Source organism: Neopelma chrysocephalum, unplaced genomic scaffold (genome assembly GCF_003984885.1).
Source record: "Neopelma chrysocephalum unplaced genomic scaffold, ASM398488v2 Primary Assembly neopelma1_71, whole genome shotgun sequence".
In the NCBI taxonomy this organism is placed as follows: domain Eukaryota; kingdom Metazoa; phylum Chordata; class Aves; order Passeriformes; family Pipridae; genus Neopelma; species Neopelma chrysocephalum.
The window spans coordinates 8,465,292-8,484,285 of record NW_020897731.1 but is presented as its reverse complement, the minus strand read 5'-3'; the positions used below and the strand labels follow the sequence as shown (position 1 = coordinate 8,484,285).

At 36.4% G+C, this 18,994-nt stretch overlaps 1 protein-coding gene across 6 annotated transcripts in view; it reads left to right on the top strand.

The window, feature by feature from the left end:
* The window catches only part of KCNIP4 (potassium voltage-gated channel interacting protein 4), a 409,601-nt gene that overhangs the window by 197,809 nt on the left and 192,798 nt on the right, over positions 1–18,994 (top strand). The window contains exon 1 of one of the 6 annotated variants that reach the window (XM_027686737.1): positions 10,792–11,089. The exons of the other annotated variants lie outside the window; for them this stretch is intronic. Within the exon in view, the coding sequence (XP_027542538.1) occupies positions 10,990–11,089 (100 nt within the window). The 5' untranslated portion in view covers positions 10,792–10,989. Of the gene's footprint in view, positions 1–10,791; positions 11,090–18,994 lie in introns of those variants that run through there. 6 annotated transcript variants of the gene reach the window in all.

The following is an 18,994-nucleotide window of genomic DNA, read 5'->3' as shown; positions in this document are numbered from 1 at the left end:
TTAGTTGATGCTTCTCTCAGAACTTTTTTTTTTTGCTAGCTATATTTTAAGTCTTCTTTCCCAAAGGGAAATATGGGGTTTTTTTGTTTTGTTGTCTTGCATAGGCTATATTTTCTATGAGTTCATTCAGTGATCCCATTTTTTGGAACCTAAAGTGTACATTCTGTATGAATTTAACTCTCAGCAGAACTAGGTGCACCTCTGATGGTGATTGCTAAACTGGTTTCAGATAATTATTATATTAAATCCTTAGCTTGACACTTCTACTACTTTTACAACAATATGAAGTAGTGATTTGGGAATAGGACAGATTTCAAAGCTTCATGCACAGAACAAGTTTCACCAATATAAGTCATCGGAATGAGGAATGACTCCCTGCAAATTGTGCAGTTTTTCAAAATGTCTCAGAATTTATTGTGAATCCTTGAAAATTGTCCCCATATGAAAGGAAAAAAAATATCTGGACAGTCTGATAACCTTCCCTGTCTGCAGAACATCTTTAATTATAGGCATATCTCAAAAGTTTTCATACCTAGTTAATTACTGGGTTGTAATATGCCAAATGTTTTTTTCTTTTACTGTCCAATTGATTTTATTTTTTTAAATGAGAAGCTGTGAAATGCCTAATATTGATGGCTTCTGAAAGCCAGTATTACTAAGCAACTACTAAGCACATTAATTAACATCTCATTGAGAAAAAGGATCAGCATTACTCTGACATCACAAATGTAATACTGTTAGGGCTGGCACATAAATATTTAACTTAGGGCCATACTCCTAGACTCTACAGACTTTTGTACCTATGATTCACAGCTTACCAGTTACAGGGACTATAGCATAGTTTCATAAGTAATTCTGGGTACTCTGTGAATATTGCATCAAATACTTCTTTGGTATTTTCCCTCCATTTATCAGAACAAGCCACTCCATTATTTTTACAGAGGCTAGCAGGTGGGTTAAACCTATTAGTAAAAAAAAAAATCTACACTCTGACCTTTCTTTTGTAGTATTTTATCCTGGGCTTGCTAGAGTCTTAATTAGCATGTTGTAAGATCACCTACCAAGGATACGATCTGTAAGGATACGTGAATCTGTGAAAAAAACCTGTGATGGAAGTTCAGTTCTTACTGTAGTCAAACCCAGCATATTATATTTCCCTATGTAGAAATGACAGAACTATTAAAAAAGGTCATGGTGGTAAGCCACAGCAAAGATGTTTGTGAGGGTGTGACAGGTAATGTATTGAGGATTTTACACACAGCTATAGTGACGCATAGACAGTGGAATAGAATCTCAATATTGAATGAGTAGAGTATCACATGCATTTCATTTAATATGTCATTCATGGAGGAGTAAATGTATGCTTCTGTATTTCAATAAATTCAAAGAGGATGCTTTGTTTTACTGTGCCAGTATTTCTGATCCATCCATTGCTTGGTGATACAGAAAAGCTTACACTGATATTTCACTTTGACAGCGAGATACCAGATGGGAAGAGGGATAATTTGATACACAACTGAATTGTTAAAATACAGTAATCTATGGCTCAACTGGAAGGTAGTCTCTACTTCAGTAATAGTTCAGAATAGAACCTGGAGAAAGCAGAGGCAAACTTTCTCCTTGTAATCTGATGTTCATGTTTCAAATTATTAGTGCTAGGGACAAAGGAAAGCAACAAGAACTTTGTTCAAAAGAGGAAGCTACAGAACAACACATGCTGTTAATGATTGGAAATGTCAGCAGGAAATAGTGCGAGGATACCAAACAGCTGAAGAAGATATAGAAAAAATTATACTGAAATGAAGAGTTCTGCAAGCAATGAGATGAAAATACTGCTTCAAAAATAAAGATCTAAAACTCTGCCAGCAATTAAATAGTCAAGTACACAGGCCATGTCAGGTAGATTTCAAAACAGGCATCAGAAACTCACGACTTTAGGTGTGTAACGTTTCTAGAATTAAAACCATGGGAAAAATCGTGAGCCTGGTTCTACTGTTGGGAGGTGGGAGACACACAGTGGGGTACTGTGGGGATCCTGCTTTCACTGAGGAAGTCATGGAGCCTACATTGTGGAGAAGATGGTTACTGGGAAACAGAAGCAAACTCATCCTGCCATCTTTCTATGGGCTGCCTTCCTCATATGCAGCAAAACTGAAAAGAAGTGGTGGACTCTGCTCTAGCCATCAGTGTTGCTGCATTGCATTTCTGTGGAGAAGTTCTCTACTGACATCTGCTCCCATGGGCTTCCTCTGCCAGACTCTGCTGTTTGCTTTGAATGCGGAGATTTCCTCTTCTGATGCAAAACACTGCAAATAGGTTAGAGGGATATTCCTCAGAGGGAAGAAAACCCAACCTGAAATTACAAAGGAGGAATTTTGCATTTGAAGCATACTGATAATGCTACAGGAATGGAAAATGTGAATCTCTGTTACCTCCAGCCATTCCTGTGCTGTGTATATAGGTATGTATATATTTCATTTCACAGTTCTCCTGTACTCTGATAAAGTTATATTCCTGGCTGAATCTACATTACATTCAAAAATTAATTTCTAGGTAGCAGTCTTAGGATGCCATTTCAATTTTATCTGGTTCCCAGCTTGGGGAAAAGAAAGTGTTTCAGAATCTGTTTTTCTTCTTCCATACTGCTCTCTCTTTAGTGCTGCTTAGTTTCAGACATTAGTGGTTTTGTAGATGATCTCAAAACATTGGTCATGATCTCTTTAAATGGCTTTCTTTTTAACCTATCTAGCAGAATGGTCTACACAGACCAAGACTACTTGCTTCAATTATATTTTTAGTCCTTCCATGTGAAGAGAAGAAGTCAATTGGAGTTGTTTATTTTACTCTGCAGAGTGTTTTAATCACCTGACAGCCTGTGGAAATTCATTTACTGCTGTCACATAAACTGATAGACAACTGTGTGAAAGATTTCTGCTGGGCCACGATGCACCTCATGTGTCCTCTGATGCCTGTCCTTAAGGTGCTCAACCTTGCTTTTATATTTTCAACATAGGAGGAGAAAATGTGAGTTTATTCAATGGGGATTGACCATCAATCAAATAATTTATGAGATATTCAGAGAAAGCAAAATAAATAGACACCTAACTGTGGTGAAGCTTTGCAGGTGTCCCACTTGTTTTTAGCTTGTTTTGACAAATTAGGTGCATTAAATGTCATATTTCATATTGCTTTACATTTCTGAACTCCCTGGGACATCTGGAGTTCTCTTCATGATATATTGTTTGTGAATATAAAAAAAAAAAAGCAAATATTACCAAGAGCAACACTCTCTTGATACATTTAAAGATTAATATGTAAACAAATTTCAGTGTCTTGTTTGTTCTTTCTGTCTCCACTGGATCGATCTTTGCTCCAGAAATTTTCACACCATTTTGGAAGGTTGCCAGCTCACACAGAAATACATTCACCTTACAGACCAAGTGGAAAAAGTATATATCAGAACCTAATCTTTCCAGTGCTGCAAATATGAATTTAAATAAAAGTAGTTTTCCAACAGCAAAGAAACAATAGTTATGAATTTGTTTAGAAAGAAGTTATATTTTCTGTAATGCAAATGACCACTTTATAAAGAAAAATATTCAGTAGAAACTAGAGTGTAATAATGAGGCAGAAAGTGGTAATACCAGCATTTATATTGCATAAAGACAGGCGAGGGAGAAAGAATTTAGATAACAAGAAGAATTCCCTGCCTATTAATTTGAGTATTCCCGCTGAGTTTAGCACTGCTGAAAATTTCTAAGTCTTGATGCTCAGTGCACAGAAATCTTCTGTTCATTTAATTAGCAAATGTCAGTGCTTTATATCTCTCTGGACTGTTGCACTAATGTTCTTCAAACCTGTTCTGTAAAGACCACACATGCAACTGATCTAGTTCAGACTGTCTCCTGAGACTCTTAACCCAAGTTTGTGTTTCTGTGCAGTTGTTCACATAAAAAGGCCATCCATCAGATGGTCTAAAACAACCATTAACAATCACTGACGACTGATGAGGTAAAGATTACTATTGAATACATGGTCGTTATATTTATTTTTAAGTGTTTTTTTCACCGTGAGAGAAATGGTGCAATTCCCTGTGATTCTTCAGGCACCCTAATGCACCCTTCAGTGAGTTTCTGTAATAAGATCAACCTCCTACCAAACCAAAACTCCTAGCAAAACTGAGACTCTGATGTTTGAACCTAAAACAAGCGTTGCTTAGGCACGTGGATTTGTTTTTATCAGATTTATACATGGTAGAGATCTTCAGGAAAGACATTTAAAGACTGTCAGATTGTTAGGAAGAAACTTGTTGAGTGCTCCAAGTAGGTTAATTGGGCAGAATTGGAAACTGAGTGTATCTGTCAGCTTACCTTATTTATTTTATATACGTTGGTTAGCTTTGTATAACCAGTCTGAAAAGCAAAACAAAACAAACAAAAACCCCAACAAAATGGAACTTGTCACTCTGTTCTGTCATTTGTCTTAATAAAAACCTCTGGGCAAAGAAGGAGCTTGCCCTTTGGACTAATAGCACTCTAGGGCTTAAGTCAGGCTGTAAGGCTCTTAGATATTGGCTTCAGATTTCTGTAGCTTTTTGGTTCTTTTTTTGTGGTTGTTTGGGCTTTTTAAAGCAGAACTATGAAAAATGCTGTCTTGCTCCAATCTCTCAAGCTGTTTTCCATGGGCATATGAGCTAGGCTTTCCTGTGACTTTTAGTGTTGATTGGCATAACAGTCTCTTGTTGTCTGCAGTGAGCTACTAATGAACCAACAAGGGATTAGGAGGAAAAGCCTGGCAAACATCCACATGCTGCATCAGCTGAACTGGAGGAACTCTTCTGTCAGTCTCTTATTTTGAGGCTGTAGATAAGTTTCCTTATAATATTTACAATAAAGTCAACTTGATACAATGTTCAAACCTAAAGTCTGCAGGAAGTTTGACAGTTTTCCAATAATATGTAGCAAAAAAGGTAGCAAAACACAAAATGTATTTCTAACTATTATTGATGTGTCGTCTCTGTTTGCTATCTGGATGAAAATTTTACCATCTTGTGTCATAAATTTCTCACCCTCTGTCCATAACTGTGACTTCAAAATGTCAGCATCCACATGTGGTATATCATAGAAACTTTCAAGCACAGGGACTGCAGTTATGGTAATATTCCAGAATATTAAGGGCCTGTACTAGAGCCAGCAACATTTCTTATGAATAAGGTCTAATTTATGAATAAGTGAGGCTAGCATTATTGCTTGAGTGGGTTAACAGCTCAATATTCTCTAAAAGTCAAGAACGATTAGGTATGGCAGTAGAATGTTAGGACTGGCCTTGAAGGTTACGGCACATATTTTGCATGTGATGATGTGGATCCATTAGAAATGTAAAGGAAAGACTGAAATAGTTGGACTGATGATGATCTTTGTGGCAATATCTTAAGTGGATAAAGAGGAGCAAGACAGCACTTGACAGAGACAGAAAAGACAAGATCATATTAGTTGAGGAGCAAAACCATGAAAGTCTGAATTAAAAGTTTAGTTGTCTGTCAGGGAAAATCCATTAAATCTTAAAGCTGTTGCACTGAAGGCATTAGATATACACTGGGTTTTAAGTATAAAGGGAGAAATAAGTAAGAGGCAATACCCAGGTTAAAAGGCTGAATGACTGACATGACTAGGAAATTGTCATTGAAACTAGTCGTGTCATAAGTGTTAGCTCACATGCTTACACCTTGACAGAATAACACAGTCTTTAAATATTGAATGTACTGGACGTGTGGGTCATGTTGTACTAACAGATCTGTTGAACCATGGTGAAATAAGCTGCTGGAGGCCTGCTACCACCTGTGGCATCCCACAGCTCTGTGAGGCATTGAGCATGAGCTATTTGAGTGCATGTGTCATTCAGAGTAAATTTAATCAGGTACCGTAAAGCACCATCCCTTGACATGCTGTGACTATCTCAAAAATTGAAATTAAGCTTGCTGCATTAGTTCTTCATTGTGGAAGATGCATAGGAGTTTTACAAATGACAGTTAATAACTCTCTTGTAATTCTATGTGACAGGACTTTCTCTGCAGTTTGGAAAATGATCAGTAGGTTCTCTCAAGTACAAACACTTGAAAAATCATTAAGTTTCTTAGGAGAAAAATCCTTGCTAATAAAGAGGTAGCACAAACAAATCACAAGAAATAGTTGAGATTCAGCTGTGGAATTACAACAGCCAAGTATTTTTCATCTTCAGTTTCCACAGAGAGTTTTAAAATATACTTGTCTGACATTTTTAAGACATTGAACATTTTTGAAGTTTTTTTTCTTTTTATGAGGTTTAAGGACCTCTAGCAAAGATGGAGTTATCAGAATGGTAATGATGAGAAAATTTCTGTCTTCTAATGACATATAGTTCATGGTCACAGTTAGTGTGATAGTTTCCAGAAATATGCACTACCACATTGAGGGAGTCATATTTTCACTCGAAGGAAAAAGATAAACTTGAAACATAATTCCATTTTAAGGGCTCCAGAATACACACATATATTCAGAAAATTATTAAGAATAACTTATTGACAGATTTTGTGCTCCTTCTGACATTTATAGCAACCCAAAACTTCTGAAGAGTGATGTTAGATATCGAAGTCGTTAGGTGTACTTTCCAACTGGAACTACATCTCAGTTGGCATGTAAGGATGTTTTCGTCAGTCTTTGAACAGCCTGGTTGTGAATATTGTAGGACATAACTTTTTTCTATTTTAATCAATTCTGTAAAAGCACAGGATTTATGTATTGCCATCTAAGTATACACCAAGTATATATTTAAGAAAGAGAAAAAGGGAGACTAAAGTGCAATAACACTTAGCTGCTGAGATAATAAAGTATTTGCACTTATGATACATCAAGATTTTCTGGTCCATTTTCTCCTTTGGAAACAAACAGTGGGTTTACTCCTTTTAAGATTAAAAAAACTATAATTTTCTTGTAAATACCTACAGAGAATACATATTTTAGTGATTTTATTAGATGTTGCAATATTTATTCAAAGCTCTTCCTATTAAAAATAGGAGAAAAATATGTTGGAGGGACATCAATTTTAAGCAATCTTTAGACTGCTCTGTCTTTACATCATGATTTTTACCCTTAAAAGAAAATATTATTTAAGTTGTTCTTAGTTAAAATCAAGAAATTGTATCTTCTATTAGAGGTTTTGTTCTCAGACTTTATGTATGACATGGGACTCCCACTAGTGTTTGTCCATTCCACCTTTCTCTTGCAGTGCATAGACCTCCTGTTTGCACCCAGCTCTGCCAGTTAACTCCACTGCTAACTGCCCCCCGCCAAGCCTTCCCCAAATCTGTTAGTACACGAGTGCATCCCCCATTGCTTTATGTAAAGCTATCAAGGTTAGCTCAGATCACTAATCTGAATGTTTTAAACAAAATCTAATGGATTTTAACTTATGCAGGCCAGACTACCATAAACTATTTCAATAGGTGGTAAGGAATATCAGAGGATGGTGATTGTTCTCATCAAAGCCATGATGAAAATCTGGGAGTGGCTTAATGGCATCCAGATGAATATAACGGCATAAGAAAAAGGAGTGTAAGGAAGAAATATAACCCTTACTGGGACTCTCATCTGTAGACCAAGTCATAATTTTTCAGTCTAAATTGATTGAGTCTTTTTTTAACTTTAACATTTCATGATATATAGCATTAACCAATAGCAGTAAGATTAATGGTATCAAGTATCTTAGTCATAGTAATGTGAATGGAGTCATTGTGTTGTGGTTTATAGCTCTATCATAATATAAGAAATGACCATTTAGATATGTTCCTAGCTCCAAATATAACCAGTGAATTCAGTTTAATGTATTTACTCTCATGATAAAAAATAATGCTGCAAAATGCTTTGATGAAAAGGAGACAGCATTTATAACACTTTCTAGACTGAAACCTTTTATTTGCAGTTACACATAAGAAAAACAAGGCTACGTGCTCTTGTGTCTAAAACAAGATGGCATGTAATTTATTATTTAATATCTTTCCTTCCATTCCTATTTCCTGCATTCCTACTTGTACACCTTTTTCAAGCTTAATTCTACAATATAATAAGGCATGAGTAGCTAAGCAAGAGAAAAAAATAAGGTTTCAATACTTGGAATTGTTAGCTTCATTCTTTTTGTCATGTTTTGATAAAACTGTATAGGTAAACAAAAATCACTTTTTTTTTTTAATGGAAAGCAAAGGATAAAACAACAGGCCACTTCACTGTTTTGGTAAGGTACTTGGAGAGAGAGATAATGTTATGCTGTTTGTAACCCTATCTGTCAATAGAGTCAGCTCCATTTTTAAGCAGATAGGAATGTGAAGATCAGAGATAGCTTTATGCTATTTTGTGTTCTTACATGAGGAATATTGTAAGGTTTTAGAAAGTTGTGCTAAAAAGCAATGACATAATGAGGGAAGGTATATTAAACTGCATATTAGATTACCTATATGTATATTAAAAAGAGAAGAAAAAAGGGATTCTCATGGCTGGTCCACAGCACTTGAGAAACCTGAGTTTAGTCAAAGCTTTCTTGCAAAATCCTAGCCTTCTGTGGAGATTATCATTCTTACTGTGCTTTGTCATCTGTCTGTAAAACTGTAGTAATACTAATTCTTCCTTTCTTCTGTACTTCTCTGCTGTGTCTTGGAAGAAGGGTCATAATTAGCCATTGGTGCAGTAGACCTACACCTCTGGAAAAAACTATTCACTCTGCTGATACCTGAAGAGGCAGATCCCTGACACTCCATGTGTGTGTTTGTCCAGTCACTGACAGCCATGGTTTGCAGGGCAGTGGCATCCACCTTTTTTGCAGAACCATAAGCTCTGCTTTCCACTTTTCTGCTCTCAGCACTAAGTTCGACTGTCACAAAAGTAGTAAATATGGTGTCTTTTAAAAAAATTTTTCATTTTACCATTTTCAGCAGACCAGTATTAATGAAAGATATTAATTAAAATGAGTATGTCCATTGAGGTGGTGATATTGCATGTACCCAAACACAACTTGTATCAACTTTTTGGGTAAAGGCATACAGATTGCAGATGTTATGTTGCTAATGCTAATAAATTAGTCTATTTTAGTCCCAGATTGAAGGAAAGCTGGACCTACTTTCCTTAGAGTTGTAGATAAGATGGCTTAGAGATAAAAGACATTTAGCCTTGTTTGGAACAAAGATTGAATGAGAGAAGAATGTAAGAAGAAGAATGTAAGAAGAATGTAAGAAAGCTTGCAGCAAATAAAGGCAAAGATACCCAAGGAAAAGCTGCTTGCAGAAATGAAACAAATACAATATTTAGGATGGAGTATTAAATCACAGATTTTATGACAGAAAAAGTTTAAGCAGCTTCAGGGAGTCCAATCCAGAGCAAAAATCACAGAATACTGGCATGTGAACATTACACTGTATGTATCCATCAACCATACAAAAAAAGGTACCTTTATTATATCTGTTAGCCCCCTTATTCCTACTTCATTCCTCTGTTTTCAGTAATGACAACACCCATTATAATGCAAGTATACCTGGGGGACTTAGAAGTTGCTGCCAGTTCTCACATGACACAAAGAATTTTTTTTTTAATCTTATCTAAAGAAAGAAAGAAAATCGAGGACTTGGCAGTAATTGATTTCACTGTGTGGGGGACAGTACTCTACCAGACAGGATTAAATTTGTTGCAATTGTTCCCCTGCTCATTTTTTGCTGCAATAGAGGCACTGTTTTTCTATTGTAAATTCCTCCTTAGATGCTAAATTATTAAGGGATTTAAAGAGTAAATCCTTTACTATGAATATACTGCATGTGACAATGCCAGTACTGCAGACTGTTGTAGATAGGCCAGTGGCTGTTACTGGTATAAGATACCAGTTCAGTACTGTGGTCAGTATCCCTGTATTTCACTGCTAATTTTTACATGGAAAATACTTTGTTTAGCAGATATTACTGAAGTGAGAAACAATCAAAAATAATGACCTTGCTTTTCCTTTTCCTTGCCCCATCCTGGATGTTCAAGGCCAGGCTGGATGTGGCTTTGAGCAACCTGTTCTTGTGGAAGGTGTCCCTGACCATGGCAAGGGGGTTGAAACTAGATGATCTTTAAGGTCCCTTACAAACTAACCATTCTATGATTCTGTCTATGATTCTCAATCTGTTCTTTTCAATTTTTGTTTTCCAAATCAGCCCACAGAATAAGCCTTAAAGAATTTGAGACACGTCAATTTTTTGTTTGTTATAATTACAAACAAATATTAAAACAAAAAAGAATAAAACAAGGCTTTCTAATGTGCTGATATATATAAAATGTTGTGTATTACTTGCCACATGCAACAGGTGGAATCCCATCGTACTGAAGCAAACGTTTCACCCGGAGAAACTCACGGACAAGTTCAAGTTGGCAAGTCCCCCACCGGCACACCCTTCTCTCCAGCCCAGCGGGAGGCAGCCACAGCTGGGTTCGGTGAGGGGACGCCCCGGCTGCTTGTCCATGCAGGGCAGCGGTTCCATCCCGAGCCCCGCTCCAGCACCGCCGGCCCCTCCCTCGGGCCGTGCCCCGGTGCCCGGCGCGCCCCGGTCCCCGCGTTGCCCCGGCAACGGGCTCCGCGCCCGACGCTGCCTCCGCCGCGCCTCAGCCCGGGAGCGGCTCCCGCCCGCCGGGATGAGCCGCCGGCGCTCTCGCCGCATCGTTGGTTTTTCCCGGGGCCATCTCCCGGGTGATCTCGGGGGTGGGTCCCGGCCATCGGGCTGTGCCGGAGCCGGGCAGTGCCGCCAGGCCGGAGCTGATCCCCCCGCCTCTCCTGGCCTCTGCTGGGGTAGCCGGGATGTACTCCCCGCCGCTCCCCTCCCACTCGCCCCCTTCCCTCGCGGGAGCTTTCCGCGCCTAGTTTAATGGCTGTGCTAAGAAAGCCAGGCAGAAGAGCACTTTCCTGAGTGGCGGTGGTCAGACCATGACCTAACTCACCATGAACTTGGAAGGGCTTGAAATGATAGGAGTTCTGATCGTGATTGTGCTTTTTGTAAAACTGTTGGAACAGTTTGGGCTGATTGAAGCAGGTTTAGAAGGTAAGGGAGTGCATTTCAGTGGCTTGTGATTTTTCTGTTCTGGTTATTCTTGCAGTGGGGCAAGAGGCACCTGTAAAGTGGATGTAAGGCACTACGTGAGTCACCTCGAGAGCGACGTGCACATCAGTGGGTGTCTGTTGTGGATGTTAGAGTTGTGGTGGTTTAATTTTGCAGGAAAAATAAACTGCTATCGTGAAAACTGCCAGTATAAACTTAGATGTTAAACAAAGATAATTATCTTAAAGTCTGAATCTCTTATTTCTGTTTGAAATCTGCACATTTAAAGTAGTAGGGTCAAAGCAGATTTCAGGATGTTAATGGGCAAATACAGTCAAATTGCCTTAAAACTGTCTCGTAATCTAGTCAGAATTGTTTAGGAATTTATTCATTTTAACGTCATCTGTACTAGGATTGTTATAAGACCAAGATATATATTTTATAGTATTTATAAACCTGTTGAATATTTAATTTACTGTTAACATTTTAAAATATATTTGAGGAAGAACTACAATATTGATTCAAAATAAGCAACTTTAACATACACTCAAAGCAATCAAGTGCAAGTTTTATTGCTGGATGCTTGTTTTTCTTAGATCCCCTCCTTTATTAGCAATATTGGTTTTCTATAAAGCAGTAAAAATGAAAAACAAGAAGCTTACTTTATCTTAAATATGCTTTTTGTATATGTAAAGGCTAGTGTAATATTGATTATTTTTACCTTATTTGTAAGAGTGCTGTTATTCTTACCATATGAAGAGTTAGTCTAAAAAAACCCACTGATTGGAGCATGGTTGATAATGTAATTATAATCATTGCATCCCTGTGTTTTATTAGATTCCAGTCTGAAATGGTCTGTTTCTCAAATATACTGATGGAATATTGTATTCTCAAATCTTCCTGTCAGCTAGCATTTGAGTACAGTGTATATACTTATGCCTGTGAAAAGAACTTTGTTGCCAGAGATTGTAGTTTCATGTATTAACATGTAAGAATATGACCAAAATTTGCTCTTATGAAAAGGTCTAAAGTAATCTTGTTTATGTAACCCTTTCAAGAAAGTGTTTCAAGTGATTTTAAGTAAGGAAGTCACTCAACTAGTTCTCTGTTGCTGTCTTGCATGGACTTGCTAGGTTTGATTACAGAAGCTCAAAGCTCTGCAGGGATAACAAAAATGTGTTATCAAGTGCATTTTTATAAAGAATTTATGTTTGCATTGGAATACATTATATTGAGTTTAAATGACAACAAAGAGATTCCCTTCAAATATATGAACTTCTCCTTTTCTTTTTGCGCTGTGTGCAGTTGTAAATAGAAATGTCAATCAACTTGAGAACTGTTATGGTAAAAGTTATTTCCAGCATTAGAGGCTGCAGAGGTTGGGGAAGAAAAATCCACATTTACTAGTTAGATTGTTTGTCATGTTTGGGTATGCTCTGTCAAGTTTGATTGCCACATCTGGTTGGGTTCCGTGGTAAAATATATCACTTGATTGTTGTCTGTACTTGTTTTTATGGCTGGAGAAGCTGATAATGGAAAGGCAATTCAAAATATAGTGAAGATGCTGTAAGTGGTTGTAATATTTCTGTAAGAATTAAGTTTCTTGTGCAGCTGCCTGTTTTGCCTGCCTCACTGGCCAAAAGTCTGGCAGTCTTTGTGTGCATAGAATCTTAAAGTTTCTTTTTACGTAGAGCAAGACATGTTTCCTGCAAGCCAGCTAGAGGAAACCACAGGAATACATATATGCCCCACTCCTCTGTGATGTTCAACTTTTGTGAATGACACAGAAGTTCCCATGTTACATGGGAATCAAGTAATAAATACAAACAATGTCTGTTAATGGACCTTAGCTTAATTTCACAGACTGATGACTTTTTTTTCCCCATAGATCAGGAGCAGTCCAGATTTATTGCCTGTATTTTTCTTAAACTTGAGATTTAAAGGTCTGAACTGATCACAACAGAAAAAAAAAGATATTTACGCTTTTACAGGGGAGTTGAAAAAATTATTATTTTATTAAGTATCAAGGCAATTCATTTCCACTCATGAATGAAAAGTTCATGCATTGTAAAATTGTGCCAATGTTAGAAAAGTTTTTAAGTAGAATGTTAAGAAAAAAGGGATTTTACAAGTACAGTCAGACTATTCATCTACCTTTCCAGAAATCAGTAAAGAAGTTGATAACAGCTTTCTGAAAATGTTGGGTTTTATAAGGACATTTGTAGTTTTCTGGTTTTGGATGGGCTATATCCCTTCTTTGTTTTTTTTCTTTTTCCCCACAAGGGTTAATATATCCCAGTGAAATCTTTTTGCATGTTTCACACAAATTAAGAGTTTACAGCATATAAAGCACATCCTACATCTAGCTGGAAGTCAAAGTTAGTAACAATCTGTAACTCAGTGCACCCAATGCAGGATGCTATATCTGAACTCTCTAAATCATTCTGAAGCTTCAGTAGAGTTTGAGGTTTCAGAATCCTGTTGTGTCCCTATCATGGTAGCAAAAGCCTGAAGATAACTTACCATCCTTTCTACACTGGGTTGTCATGATTCTGAACTTTGTGAAACACTTCCACATTAGTTTATAAGAGCAAAATCTCATTTTCTTGTGTTCAGTGTCATAATAACTATCATAAGTGTAAGTAATATTCTGCTTTCTTCAGACTCTTCAATACACATTATATTTAATAATATAATATGCAATTACTTTCATTCTTTATGAAAATAATAAAGTACTTTCAGAATAAATATTGTATATGCTTGCTTATACTTGTCCTGCACTCAGATAACAGTATGCTTTCTGTGGTTTTGCCTGATTGCCTTCAACTGCTGAGTGATTCTGTTGTTGTAGGAGAAAATTTTTCAAATAGATGTTTTTAATATTGTATGACAGCTCTGAAAGTGATAAGTAGCAGAATAGATTTATACACTTTTGTAGGTTTTGGGTCACAGAGACTTTATCTCTCGTTAAATATTATTTTATAATGTATTGCACTCACTAAGATTGCAGTATGCTTTCTGTGGTTTTGCCTAGTTGCCACTGCTGGGTGGTTTTGCTGTTGTTACAAACGTATTTTCAAATAGATGTTTTTAATATTGTATGACAGCTCCTAATGTGATAAGTAGCAGACTGCAGTAGTGGATTGCTCAGGCTTTGTCTCTAAGTTAAATATTTAACTCTTCATAAATCAGGCTATGTTCTCCTTGATAAATTTTACAGGTTTTTTAAAACAGTAGTTTATTAGGTATAAAGAGTAATGTATCGATACCTAATCAGAAAAGTTTGTTCCTAGACATAACTAAATATCAATTTAAAATTATTCCTTTTTGTGTGGCAAGTTTTTCCAAAAGTCATTCACAAGTAAAATGAGATACAAGAACTGAATAAGCTGTATGTATGACGTTACCATCTTAAGATTATGCAGTATTCAGGATGGTGATTTATAAGATTTCAGTACACTTTTGGTACTTTTCTGAAAGATTGTGATGTTCATATGTAGGGATCATATGAATTTGATGAAGATAGGGAAGAAGTTTTCTATGTGAATACCTTTCTTGTATGTCAGGGTAAATTTTCTGGGTGAATTGTAGGAGACAGAGAGGTTGAAGCATCATCAGATTAGCCCATTCCTAAGTTAAAATAATTTTGTCCTAAACTTTCTTGGGAAACCTGGATAGCTTTTCAAAAGCTAAATCACTTATTAATTAAACAGAAAAATAAACTTCTCTTCATCAAGGTGAGCATTCAAATCTCAAATATCATTAGGGATAAGGTTCAAAGAAGAAATCTGAATTATATGACTGATAAAAAATATTTACATAGCAGTTAGTACCTCTAACAGAACAAAAATGGCATAAAAGTAGCCATATATATGACTGTAAAATGTGGATTCTATGTGTCTCTGTTATTGGTATCTATCTAATATCCTTGTTTAGGAGCCCTGAGAGTGGCCATAGTCTGACTACAGCTAAAATTGTAATAATTGAGCTAAATTACTGAAACACTTGATTCCTCTTAAATTTCAAAGCAGCTCTAATCCCAGTTTAATCATCTTGGCTATTAACAACTTCCTATTCAGCAGATGGAAAACAGAGCAAAACCATTTACACATAGGTAGTTGCTTGTAGTATTTACAACTATTTTTGACAAGGACTGGTTGTGACTGGAAACGTGGTGAAAGTTACTTGTGGTTGCTCTGAAACTAGCAACCACTGAAGCTGTTTTGTCATTCAGGCTGTGATCTGCTGAGAATGTCAACATTTCCACAGTGATGTCCCTCTTCACAGGGTTCTTCATGGATGGAAATGGAGTAGTATTACAGAATCACAGAATGGTTGGGTTGGAAGGGACCTCTGGAGACTGGGTTGTTGGAACTCTAGTCCAACCCTCCTGCTAAAGCAGGTTGACCTAGAGCAAATTGCATGGAATTACATCCAAGCAGACTTTGAATACCTCCAGTGAAGGAGATACCATAAACTCTCTGGGCAGCCTATTCCAGTGCTCTGTCAAGTTTTTCCTCAATATTCATTTCAGAAGATTAATAATTACTATCACTGCATCCTAGAAATAGCTTGTAATAAACAAGGGGCTTTTATGACATTTTTCTTTTCTTAAGATCGTTCTGGATGTCAAAGAGAGTTATGCACAAAATTATGAAGTATGAAAGCAAATGTGGACCGATATGTGAAATGATTAGGCAGAGCTGACAGTATGCAAAAGAAAAAGATATTATAGAAATTTTAATATTAGTACTTTCAGGCATTGCTTAGAAGTAATTTGTTCAACTAAGTCTTCATAGATTACAAGATGAATTAAAACAGCTGTTGAAACAACTACTCATACGTGGGTGAGTGAGCAGTAGATAGAAATCTTTAACACAGAACTGCAGTGAACTTTTTCTTGTTTAAGTATTTAGCTCAAACAGCACGAACAAGTAATCTGTAAACAGTGGCATGTATTGTAGTTGATTTGGAATTAAGCACATGTGAGAATATTACCAGCTTGTGCATCCTGCATGACTGGTCAGCAGGCCACTGCTGGGCAGAATGAATAAGATGAAAGCTATTCCCATTTTTCATACCCAAAGCTTTGATTAAATGGATACAATTTAAAAAACAGAAATAAGTAAGGAAAAGAAACTTGCTAGCCGTGGGAATTTGTAAGAGGTGCCTTCAGCCCTTAGATACCTGCTTTAAGCAGTCTGTCATCTCTGAAACATCTTCTGAAGGCTGGCCCATTCTTGCAGAAAAACCTTCTAGTGTTCCCAGGTCCGTGTCCACTGAAGGGCGTCTTTTCTCAACACTTATTGTCATACTCAGTGATAATGTACATGTCTAGTGCTTTACATCCATAGAGAGTAGGTAAATATTTTAACTGAAGAGATGCCAAAGAAATGGATGAATAGAGTCCTATACTCAGAGTTATCAATACAATACCTTTTGCAAACTTACTAGTTCATAATTAACCTTAAAAAATTAATTTCCTCTGTAAGTTTTATATATGTCATATATATATATTCAATTGGTTATTTCCCTTTTTTCCATTTCTGTTACTCTCACATATATAACTATTTGAGCTACTATACCACAGAAGGAAAATTATTTTTTAACTAAAACTTCTCTCTTTATTGTAGGCTTATAACATTTTGGCTATCTGATGCATCTTTCTACAGAATTTGTAATTTTTTGTTATATTTTCTGGCTGATTTTCCCATCAGTCTCATTCGCTCAAAATATTCCTCAGCTTCAGAATGTCAGTCTTTTTGGGACACTAAGGATATATGAATTTACATGTGTAAGATACATGCACTTTGAATTCAGACTGCATTCATTTTGCTTAAATACAATGCAAAGATGTTCAGCTTTGGCCCTTACTCCCTTCTGTTAACTTCCAGTCAACTTTTTCCCTCATGTCTTTCTAGTTGAAGGATACTTAACATATAACATATTTATCTCAATGTCTCTTTTATTAGAAAAGTGTAACTCCAAATTTTAGGAACTTTATTTTGTGTGGTTTCAAGCTGGTGCATCCCTAACGTCACGGTTCACATGTATCATCATACTCTGTAGTTTGATTGGATGCCTCTGGAAACCCTTACTAGGCTTCAGTATGTCCTTGCATTGTCATGATTATGAGCTTTGCATTATTTTTAACTTATTCTGCTTGATGCTTTACGTGTTCTCTGAGCAATATGCTGTGTTCTGTACTCCTCTGTAATTTATATAAAATTACAAATTATTGTATACCTTCTTAAGGCTATAAAGAAGATCATGTATTTTAGATATTGCTATTTTGTTTATTTTTTTTTAATAGGAGGGTTCTTCCTTTAGTTATCTGACCTATTTCGCTGGTGATTAATTGTTCAGTACCTGGTAGAAAATTCAGTCCAGACAGATTGAGTGCTGCCTAAATCTAATGAGGCAGATGATTTAATCTGGTACAACATCTCTGTTTTTCCTTTCTGCACTAATTTTCCCCAGTGGTTTCCCCTAGTGGTTTCCCCCTAGAAGCAATTTCTGATTGTAGTTTCCAATCTTCATTTCTGATAGCCCATACTGTCATTTTGTGATAACACTAGAGAAGTAATAATATATTTCTTGTTCTCCAGGCACATTTTATTTTTTGGATCAATAGTCAAAAAAATATTCTTCTGCAAACAGACAAAACTTTGATCATCCAAAGTGGGCTACAATACAGCAAATATTTTCTTATTGTTGATGATGTGAGATAATGAAAGAAAAGGATATTAGATCAGGTGAATACACGTTTATTAATGAGATATTTATTTTCCAGTATCAAAGTTATTGCAGGAAATACTGTGTACTTTTACATAGAAGAAGCACAACTATAAATTTAATACTCATTACTAACAACAAATTCTAATGCAGAAAACTCAAAAAAATAAACCCGTATATCTGAAGCAGAAGAGAAAAAGGGTTACCAGAGATGTGAGTTGTTTAGGACGTTAAGGAAGATATCTTTATTGGACATAAGCATTATGATGTTATGATAATACATAACACTTGCCAAATGTTGTAGATACATCAGAACAGACTCTTGTACTCCAGGGTCTACCCCTACATAGGGAAGGTTTGATAGGGAGATATCCACATAGACCTGATTCATCTTTTCTCTTTGCCTGTACTTTGAGTATCCAATTTACATAAGTAGTTGTAAACAATACCTATACTTTTTAATGCTTCAACTCATACATTAATGTTGTGCCTATATTACAGTATTGTCAAACCCTATTGTTGCCAAGGTTAGCATTTTCTTGAAAAACAGTCTGAATCCCCTAATGTATTGTGAGGACACATTAAAACAAACATCCTACTTTACAAATATTTCAAAGCTAATGTAATACATCTCAAGGTTAATTGACACTATTATCTCCATTTAGAAAACCTTATGCCCCCTCTTTTATGAAAGATAATTATACAAGTATATGTGTTTATCTGCTATATGCATTAGGAGTATTGGAGTAGTTTTATCCAAAACTTCCTTTAATACCTTGACAAGGTGAGACTGCATGTCATGTCAGCGAGGCCCAGAAATGAACTATTCTTCATTCTCACCCTGTTTTCCAATGTCTTTTCAGAAGATCAGACAGTAATCTTGCAACTCACATAGTATTTGTTGCTTATCAGACCCATTTTTTTGGAAAATACCTGCTTGAGGATTTCAAATGCCACCTACAATTTGGTCTATTCTTTTGGTAGTAGAAGTTCATACTCAATTAGCATTTTTCTAACTGTGTATCTACCAAGAGATGAGGTGGCTGTAGGTCACCAGAAAAGAGTTTCTACTAGTGGAAAAAATCATCTGCATACAGCCACTTCTTGCTTGTGTCTGAGGAACTTTCAGTAACAATAGAACCAAGACACAGTCTGCCTAAGTTTCTCTGATGG